Source organism: Canis lupus, chromosome 10 (assembly GCF_003254725.2).
Source record: "Canis lupus dingo isolate Sandy chromosome 10, ASM325472v2, whole genome shotgun sequence".
NCBI lineage: Eukaryota > Metazoa > Chordata > Mammalia > Carnivora > Canidae > Canis > Canis lupus.
In genome coordinates this window covers 12,524,332-12,535,053 of record NC_064252.1, presented here as the reverse complement: position 1 = coordinate 12,535,053, position 10,722 = coordinate 12,524,332, and the positions used below count along the sequence as shown (strand labels likewise).

At 43.1% G+C, this 10,722-nt stretch overlaps 1 protein-coding gene across 1 annotated transcript in view; it reads right to left on the bottom strand.

Moving 5' to 3' along the window:
- Positions 1 to 2,561: 2,561 nt before the first annotated feature.
- KCNMB4 (potassium calcium-activated channel subfamily M regulatory beta subunit 4) overlaps positions 2,562 to 10,722 on the bottom strand; it is a 59,182-nt gene continuing 51,021 nt past the window's right edge. Inside the window, exon 3 of the mRNA XM_025476598.3 lies at positions 2,562 to 3,089. Within this exon, the coding sequence (XP_025332383.1) occupies positions 2,921 to 3,089 (169 nt within the window). The 3' untranslated portion in view covers positions 2,562 to 2,920. The remainder of the gene's footprint in view (positions 3,090 to 10,722) is intronic.

Below are 10,722 nucleotides of genomic sequence, written 5' to 3'. Positions count from 1 at the left end.
CTTTCCTTTAGGAGTTCTGGGTGCCCGGGTGGCTCAGTGGGTTAAGCATCTGCCCTCGGCTCAGGTCGTGATCTCAGGGTCCTGGGATCGAGCCCTGCATTGGGCTCCCTGGGCTCCTGGCTCAGCAAAGAGTCTGCTTCTCCTTCTGCCCCTCCCCCAGGGTGTGCTCTCTTTCTTTCTCTTTCTCTCAAATAAATAAAATCTTTACTAGTCTTTCTCCTCCTTTTCCTTTTAGAAATAAAACCCCTCCCCTGGAGTTTTAGTGGAACACACGTCCATCTAGCTCAAGAGAACATGTTCCCGCCCTCCTTGAAGCTAGGTACTAGCTACGTGGTAAGTGCTCACAAATAACTGGGAGCACAAGTGATGAGGGGAAGTTTCCTTAGAAGGAAATCGCTTGCTCCCAATTTCCTCTTTCCCAGGCTGCAAAGTGGATATGATTCTTTGAGCCAATTTTGACCATGGAAGGAACATCATCCTTGATAATAAAAGAGCAACAAGGGTCCCTCCAACACCGTATGAAACAGAGCTCCCCGACTGCCCTGGGCTTCTCTGCTCCCTACGGGGGGGGCTCTGTGAGGAAGGACGCATTCTTACATATTTTGGGGCCTCTCTTAAAGCAGCTTCGACTGTTTCCTCACTTATACAAAAAAGTGGATTAAAGTATTAAGAAGTTAAGCTTCTTTACCTTCGTATGATCTTAAAAACAGCCTCTCCTTGCCCCTCTGGATTTTAACTTTAGCAACAAGTACAAAGAGCCTCACATTTAATGGGCTATAAGCATGGAAGACCTTGAAGCTCCATGTGACCTCATGATTTCAGTATGTTTCTCCTTTTTTCCAAAAATCAACCTACAGAATACAGTCCTCTGTACACTTTGGCTCTAAACAGAGGCCTTAAGTAATAGAAATGTAGGAGTGTCAAGCTGATAAATGAAAACTCAGATCAAAATATATCCGTTTACTGGGACGCCTGGCGGGCTCAGCGGTTGAGCGTCTGCCTTCCACTCAGGGTGTGATCCCAGGGTCCTGGGATCAAGTCTTGCACTGGGCTCCAGGCATGGAGCCTGCTTCTTCCTCTGCCTGCATCTCTACCTCTCTCTGTGTGTCTCTCATGAATAAATAAAATCTTTAAAAAAGACCAAAAAAGTGTATATATATATATATATATATATATATATATATCCATTTCCCTTTTCCCCAACCTATCACATGTATCTCTGTACTATTTTTATCTCTTCTCTGTAATTAATTAATCAGAGGTTATTGGATTAAGATAAAATGGCTAGAGTCGACTTCCTCTCCCACTATGTGACGCAAAGACGATGATGTTCTCGGGTTCCCATTCTCCAGTGACTGTGGCTTCCGAATGGCTCACGGTGTTGCTAAGACAACAGGGATGCTGCAACAGAAAGCTGGTGCTGAAGTCAAGGCACTGGAGCTGCCTGAAAGGATGTCATCGACAGTGTGTTCAAGGCCTTGTTCACAGTGAGACTTGTAACACTGAATTAGGAAAAAAAAAAAAAAAAAGGATTGTACTCCTCCAACATCCTTCCATAGGTGACTATGGCTCTCTCAATGGCTTGTCCTCTGAAATTTAGAAAGCAGTGGTATGTGAACCAAGAGTCAGGGGGTGATCATCCCACTAATACATCTCCTTCTTAGGACCCTGACCAAGTACTGTCTTTAAGTTCCAATTTGCCTTTATTCTAAGAAGCGTGTTTGAAGGACCATAGAAGAAAACAAAAAGAAGTTATACTGTCAGCTGCTCCTTCACTAAAAATGTACGTCTCACCTAAACAAAGGTTTGATTCTATCTGCTGAATACCTGGGTAGGTGTGATTTTTGAGTTTATCAACAGATGCAAGGGAGCATGGTCTCCTCAAGAAACAGGAAGCTCGGTGGCGGCAGTGATGTGCACTGGGCTGTATCCCCAGGTTTGTCTGAGCAAACCCAGCCACTGCAGCCATGTTCTTGTTTCCACACTGACAGCATCAAGGCAAGAACAAAGAAAATAAAAACAAACTACTTGAACTGATTTTGAATATTTTCTTCTGACCTAGAATAAAAAAGGAACACAAATGGCATTTAACTAAGCTGCAAGGCATCCTTCGTATCGTGTATATCCTACTGCGCAGAGATCAAATCCCTCAAACAGCACGGACGCGGGAGCAAAGGAGCAGAGTGCTCCCAGAGCGAGGACACACCTTGTTCAGAATCAGCTCCCTCTCTTAAGAAATAATCTGGTGAAAAGTAATGGGGAGGAAAAGGAAAGTGTTGGAGGATGTGTTTTCCCCAATCTTCAAGGATCCCTTCACAAAGAGAGAAACGACTAAAGGTTGAGTTAACAGGGCAGTTTGCATTTTTCAAGCAGGAGGTAAAAAGTGTTCTTTAATAATAGAGAGTAAGGATCCTATTGTGAGGTGAAGACCTGTGCAGGGGTCCTTAGCTCTAAGTGCAAGTTTAATCTAGCAGATTCAAATGAAACCCACCAGACCCCCTTTTCTAAATCTCTGGTGTTCTAAGCACAAAAAAAAAAGGAAATAGGAAAAAAAAAAAAACCACGGACCACTCTATTTTAATATTTTTAAGTAGCATAAATCATAATGGTTCGTATACTACACTGTACAATTATATACTGTTACTTTCCAAAGAAAATTAACGTCTTATAGGATTTTCTGAAATGGTTACTCCATTGGGTTAAGAGCTTGACCCTTTAGCCATCGCTACGACACATGGCACACAATCTAGGAGGATCCAAGCCTTCCAGTTGTGCCTGTTTCTGCTGCCATCGAGGCAGGAGCCTCTCGGAGACCTCTCACGGCCCCTTCCATCTCCTGTGCCAGGAAACAGGCTCTGTAGGTAGATGTGTGCCGATGAGCGCAGCTTCTGTGCTTTGCTTTCCACAAAACCACTCCCCTCTAAGAGAACTTGCGCTTCTTCATGGCTTCTGCTTTGACTGCCAGGCTCTTGGCGCAGATGGTCAGGAGCACAATGAGAACGCCCACCACAAATGTCACCAGGGGCCAGAGGAAGCAATGCAGGAGGACAATCTCATCATGCGTGCGGTGCAGGAGCACATCGTCTGGTCTGCAAGACAGTAGAGAACAGGAGAGAAAGAGTGGTCAGCTGCCTTGGCATCGCATAACTCTGCAACCTGCAGCCCGACTTGCTTTCTAGCCCAAAGGGAATAATCATTATGGAGAGTGAAAACCTCGCTCTGGCTATACATACTGTATTTTGAGGTTCAAATCCATTACAGAAAGTTCTGAGGTCTTGAATCAAGTAATGGTACAAACTGCATACTATTGATAACATAATTTACACGTTGTGAAATGTCAAAAGCGTAGCAATCATTTACGTTATTTTCTTCCATTTCAAGCTGTTTAGCATATTCCATTTTCTCACTCACCCTTTAATGTCTGCTGGTCAAAGTGGCATGTGGGTTGACATTCTCAAACCCAAACTAGACCTCGGCACTTAGGCAGGACACAAATGATCTCAATTTCACAAAAACAGTCAGCTAATGTCACTGTGTGAATTTAATCAGAGAGGTCTATGGCGTAGCCTTCAAGTTGACTCAGCTCCATTATGTGAAGGTTTTTATTAATGAACAGACAAGAGAATGGTTAGATTTCATTAACGAACAGACAAATGAATGGTTAGATTTCATGCATTTTTCCATGCTTCTTGTTGGGGGAAGAGGATAGAGATTAGCCCTCATGTTAAACCACTGACTGCTTTCTTGATAAATTTTGCAAAGTCTTAGCAATATATTTCTATCTTATCAATGCAGGGCTCTATTTTCAACTACAGCACTGGTCTCATCCTCAGGAAGTGAAGATGAGACGCGTTCCACAAGCCACGATCTCTCACCTCGGGCCATTAGGGAGAGAGCCTGGGAATTCAGCTTTCATACAAGAGGTTTACATTTTGCAAGATATTTCCACTTCACCCGCAGGAGGGTTTGTTCTGTTATACTAGAGCAGCAGCGCTTCCTCCAGGCAAGGAAGAAGATGATGTAGAATAATTAGTCTGATTGCCCTTGAGACCATCAGAGGCTGTAGAGTACAAGGGCCGGGCACTTAACAAAGAAATGCATTCTTGAGGAGCTCTCGCTAATCATCACTCTCATAATTCAAGACCCGTTCTTCCAGAAGACTGACAAAGAATGTTGGGTATTTCTCTTCTACCTGTAATGCAGTCATCATGCGGCACTAACAAAAACAGTTTTGAAGATTAGGTTTGAAATGACAAAATCCTTGCCTTTTTTTTGTGCAACACTCTAGATTTGGCACATAGAGATATTTATTGATCTTTTATTTCATCTTATTTCAGTTAAAATTCGTACTAAATTTTTAAGTAAAAAGTATTCAAGCTTGTAGACGTTACTCTTTTTCCTGAATTCCTGTAGCAACACATGGTCTTCAAGACTCGTGCTATCGTTCATTTGTGATATATATTAACGCACACATTGTTTTCTCCTGTAAGGCCCTTGACTTTGTCATTATTCTACACATAGATGTTGCTACACATGGATGTTGCTAAATAACCACTTGCTCTAGATGGCTGGAAATTTCTGCAGCGTGTTAACCCTGCAAAATTTCAAGGAACTTCAAGCCTTGAGTGTAAGAAAGTAGAGGCCTAGGTCCAAATATAGTCAGGACACAATACAGATGAAGTCATTTTCTTCAGTCTTTGAAATCCCAACCCCCAGCACTGCCTCAATTCTTTTCCCAGCTGTCAGCTGTCTCTACCCAAATGTGCAAAGTAAAAGCTGTCTTGGTTTCAGATCGCACATTTAGGTCTTTAATCCATTTGGAGTTTATTTTTGTGTATGGTGTAAGAAACTGGTCTGGTTTCATTCTTTTGCATATAGCTGTCCATGTTTCCCATTTATTGAAGAGACTGTGTTTTTCTCATTGTATGTTCCTGCCTCCTTTGTCAGACTAATTGACCATACGATTGCGGGCTTATCCCTAGACTCTCTATTCTCTTCCATTGACCTACATGTCTATTTTTATGCCAGTACCATGCTGTTTTGATTGAAATAGCTTTGGAATATAGTACATCTTGAAATCCGGAATTGTGATACTTCTAGCTTTATTCTGGATTTCTCAGGATTGCTACAACTACATCAAAATAAAAAGCTTTTGCAAAGTGAAGGAAGCCATCAACAAAACAACAAAAAAAGTACAAAATACTGAATAGGAGAATCTATTTGCAAATTATATTCAACAGAAGATTAACATCAAAAATATATAAAGAACTGATAGGGCCGCCTGGGTGACTCAGCAGTTGAGCATCTGCCTTCAGCACAGGGCATGATCCTGGAGTTCTGGGATCGAGTTCCGCATCGGATTCCCTGCATGGAGTCTGCTTCTCCTCCCTCTGCCTGTGTCTCTGCCTCTCTCTGAGTCTCTCATGAATAAATAAATAAAATCATAAAAAAAAATACCTTCTACAACTCAACACTTAAATAAATAAATAAGTAAATAACCTGATTAAACATCAGCATAAGTAAATAACCTGATTAAACATCACCTGAACAGACATTTTTCCAAAATAAGAAATACGCATGGCCAACAGACACCTGAAAAGATGCTCAACATCGCTCATCATCAGGGAAATGCAAATCAAAACCATGATGACACACCACTTTACACCTGTCACAATGGCTAAAATCAAAAAGACAACAATAACAAGTGTTGGCAAGGACGCGGAGGAGAAGGATCGCTCCCGCACTGCCGGTGGGAATGTAGACTGGTGCAGCCGCTGGAAAACGGTTATGGAGGTTCCTCAAAGAATTAAGAATAGGAATATCATATGATCCAATATGTGCATTTGCCCAACGAAAAAGAAAACACTTATTCAGAAAGATACGTAGACACTCTATTTACTGCAGCACTGTTTTCAGGAGCTAGGATATGGAAGCTGCCTACGTGCCCATCCACAGACAACTGGATACGGAAGATGCGGTACCCCCATATATACAACGTTATATGGCCATAGAAAAGGATGAGATCTCACCACCTGCAACGACATGGATGGACCCAGAGGGTGTAATGCCAAGTGAAATAAGTGAGACAAAGACAAATACTATCTGATTTCACTTACGTGTGGCATTTATACAACGAAACAAAAGCATGAACAGAAAGCAGAATCAGGCCTATAAGACTTTGTTGCTTGCCAGAGAGGAGGCGGGGGGAGATGAGCAAAATGGGTGATGGGGGGGGTGAGTGACACAGGCTTCCAGTTAGGGGGTGCACAGGCATGGGGAAAGCAGGCACGGCCTGGGGATCGCAGTCAGCAGCACTGCACGGGGGCTGTGTGGGGCAGACAAGAGCTACACTCGGGGTGGGCACAGCATCACGCGTAGAGTTTGAATCACTATGCCGTGCACGTCAACTCATGTAACAGTGTGTGCCAACTGTACTCAGAAAAAAAACAAACTATAGCGTAATTGATTTTTTTTTTAAGCAGTCTTGGGAAAGTCTTCCTCCGTCCCTTCCTTTCCCCTCTGCCCTCCTCCCCTTCTTTCTGAGACTGTTCTGCTTCCCCGGAATCTATCGGACGAAGATGTACTGGGCTCTTCCTGGAAAGGGCGAGGGTGCACGATAATGTGAATGTACGTAAAGCCCAGAACCGTACACACTTCCAAATGGTTAAGATGGTAAAAAAAAAAAAAAAAAAAAAAAAGAGTGGGGAGTGAAGAGGACTTGCATTTTGAACACTATTTTAATTAATTTGCATGTAATTTCCATAAGTGTCTTGCAGTTAATTTCCCAGTACAATGCTTCAGTGGGTGTCCTCTTTTGCGTTCCTTCCCCAGTCACTAGTGTTGGCACTGAATCCTTTCCCACGATGTCGTACAAGTGAGTCAGGAAAACAGCCATAGAGGATGGGGTTGGACCACTCTTACGCATTCTCTGAAACACGTCATTAAAAAGGAATTCAAGTAAAAAGGAGAGTGAAAATAACTGAAAAACCTGGACCCAGGTATGTGTGTTATTTAGAAACTTCTTGACATTCCACCTGCCGTAAGAGCCCTTGAGGCAAAATTTTCATATTTCAAACAATGAAACCTCATTCACCTGAGATAGCTTTGTTGACTTTGCAATAGCTTCGGAAGCATTCTTTGAGGGGGAGATACTATATAAAAATCTTCACATCTCTTTCAAAATAATTAGTGCCTGCTTCCAATTCACGCAGCTTTAAAATGCCCCCCCGTATCCTGCAATGGAAAGGAGGGGCGGTGGAGGAGGCTCCCTGGGCTCAAGGATGGTTTGGAGCTGAAGGCAACTGAGAGGAAACAGGTAATAGGAAAAGCTCTTTGGGGCCGGCCCAGCTCCGACAGGTAAGTGTCCGGTTCTTGCTCTCTGCTCACTCATCATCGCAGGTCCTGGGATCGAGCCCCAGTTGGGGCTCTGTATCAGCAGGGAGTCAGTCCGCTTGCCTCCCTCCTTCTCTGTGCCCTTGCCCTGCTCAATCTCTCTCTCTCTGTAGAATAAATAAATCAGAAAGAAAGAAAGAAAGAAAGAAAGAAAGAAAGAAAGAAAGAAAGAGAAGAAAGAAAGAAGAAAGAAAGAAAGAAAGAAAGAAAGAAAGAAAGAAAAAAACAAAGAAAAGAAAGAAAGAAAAAAGAAGAAAGAAAGAAAGAAAGAAAGAAAGAAAGAAAGAAAGAAAGAAAGAAAAGAAAAGAGAAAGGAGGGAAGAAGAAAGAAAGAAAGAAAGAAAGAAAAGAAAGAAAGAAAGAAAGAAAGAAAGAAAGAAAGAAAGAAAGAAAGAAAGAAAGAAAGAAAGAAAAGCTCTCTGCCCTCCTCCTATTCCCCTAAAAGCAGGACTAAACTTTTGAAAGGGGTCCCTCTTTGTCTCTCTTCCAGGAAGAACAAGTTAATCACTGGAGACCATTCTAGACCTTTATGGGCCCAGAGATGGCACCACGGTAAACTATCTAACAAACTGTCCTATCTAGTCCCCCCACTTCCGCTGGGCTCCCCCATACATTCACCTTCCTACAGCTTGCTGCCCTACAAACGCAAAGTCCTCTTCCTTTGCCTTGTCGCTCCTCTAGAAACAGATCTTAATGATCTTAATGATCTGAGATCTTAAAGATGTCTAGAAACATCTTTCTCTTAAAGATGCCAGCAAAGCCCGAGCTCTAACAGCCTCTTGGAGCGGCCTCCTGAGCATTCCCACGGGCACGCCAGGTGCCAGGTGCCAAGTGCCAGGTGCGCCGGTTAAGGAACATCTCCTGTTAATCTGGTTTCTGTCATCCTAATTTACAGAGCCCTGCCTGGGAATCTAAGAAGGGTAGAGGGAGTTTTTTCCTTCCCTGTAGGGAAAACGGATTGCTCTGCACTCTGCACAGTAATGCTGAAGTTCATTCAGTTAATAGGATTGACTGAGATTATCTCTAAATTGATCCTTGTGACACAGTTAAAGTCTGGTTCATTGGGGTCCCTGGGCGGCTCAGCTCGTTAAGCGTATGCCTTGGGCCCAGGTCATGACCCCCGGGGTCCTGGGAAGGAGCCTGTGTCTGACGCCCTGCTCAGCGGGGAGCCTGCTTCTCCCTCTCCCTCTGCGCCTCCCCCTGCTTGTGCATGCGCTCTCTCTCTCTGTCAAATAAATAAAATCCTTAAAAATACACAAAGTCTGGTTCATTCAAATCGGAACTTCAGTGTCTTAATTTAAAGCACTCTCCTACCCCAGTTTCCTCCAATTTTATCAGGCAGCTCTGGGTTTAGAATTCAGTTTTCCATAATTCTATAATGGTAGGACTGAAGGAGAACTTTAAGAAAAATTACTATTTTCAAAAAAAAATTACTATTTTCAGGGGGCTGGGTGTCTCAGTTGGTTAAGCATCCGACTCTTGATTTTCTGCTCAGGTCTTGATCTCAGGGTCCTGGGACTGAGCCCTGCATCGGGCTCCACATTAAGCATGGAGCCTGCTTAAGATTCTCTCTCCCTCTGCCCCTCTCACACCCCCTACAAAATTACTATTTTCAGTACTTGGCAAACTGGATAAATGGCCTGATGAGATCTGAATATGATGTGGTGTAATCAGGATAGTGATGAGAATGTAGGCAAGATTCAAAAAAGAGGGTGATTACTCTGTATCTGAGGACTTCAAAAAAGTAAGCAAGGGATTTATTTGGGGATGTGGAGAAATACTAATGGAAAACACTTTTAAATCCTGAGGGGGAGTGGTACAAGTATCATAAAACAAGGGAAAGCGCTTCAAGTACCCTTAGAAATACTTTCCTAAGGGCTGGACCTACCCTGAGTAGAGCCTTAGAAGTATATTGTAGGTATATTATTAAATAGTTAGCATTGATTACCTCCTTACTACCCTCCAGGTGCTCTAGTAGGGTGTTTGCTCTCGCTTGATGCTTAAAATAACCCCGTGATGGAAAAATGTCATTTTGCAAGCAAAGAAACTGAGGCAAGAAAAGATTCGTTTGCTCAAGATCACACAACATAAAATAATAACACGGTGACTCAAAACCCTGTCTGTATGACTTTTAAACCTGTACTATTTACCCATCAGCTGGCTTTTCTCAAATGTGAACCGCCTCTGGTGGTTTGTTGAAATGCAACTTCCCGAATTTCAGGTCCTGGTTGGCTGCCTCAGAATATAAGCTGTGGGATCCAGACATCTGCATTTTTGAGAAGCTCCTGGGTGATTCTAATACATAATCAAGTCTAGGAAGCACTGTGTAAAGCTCTAATAGTTGAAAAAAATTTGGAGTGAAACAAAGTGACTTAGCTGGCTATTTCTGAAACTGCCTCATTAAGTCTCACGTCCAGGTTACTTTCTTGGCCTCCACGTACTTTGGGTCAGAATGTACAGTAATGAAGGGTGTTCTGGGGTAAGATAGGAGGAGAGAAGGGGTGGCTGTGGGGAGCGATGGAGGTAGGGTAGGGGTAGGGGGTAGAAATGTTGCCCTGAGGCTAGATTTGGTCAGAGGGGGCCTTTAGTCTAATTGGCTAAAAGGCACCCCACACACAGGTCAGCAGTAGACCTCATTGTACCAGATTAAAAAAGATGAAGATTTGGTGTATATTATCCTAAATATAAAGAATACATTCCCTCTAAAAAAAGAATACATTCCCTTTGACTTTTTCTCACCAAATGAGATTCCTTCCATCTCTCAATAACTTGTTCTGTTGGTTGACGGGGAGGGAAAATGGTGGACTTCTCTTTTTAATGGGCTGGAAAATTTTCTTAACCGATTGAGCCACCCTGGCACCCCTTCGGCTGGAAAATTTTCTTAAACTTATCTCAACCACTTCATATAAAAATCTGAACTGAATGGTAAGTTACTGGTATCCCACAATGGTAACGGTACCAATGGAGAGATGATCTACTTCCAAATCCTTTCTCCAGGAGATCCTACAGGAAGTAGAAACAACCACCACCTCCACCTCCACTTCCACCTCCCCCTCTCCTTCTTTTTTTAAAGATTTATTGATTTTAGAGAGAAAGAAAACAAGTCGGGGAGGAGCAGAGGGAAAGGGACAAGCAGACTCCCCACTGTGTCGGGGGGCAGGACCTGGGGCTGGATCCCAGGACGCTGAGATCATGACCTGAGCCAAAATGAAGAGTTGGCTACTTAACCAAATGAGCCACCCAGACGCCCCCAGGCTGAGGTTTTAAACAGCTTTCCAGGCCATACCAATAATTACTCACATCTGGGAATTACTGACTTAAAGCTTTTAA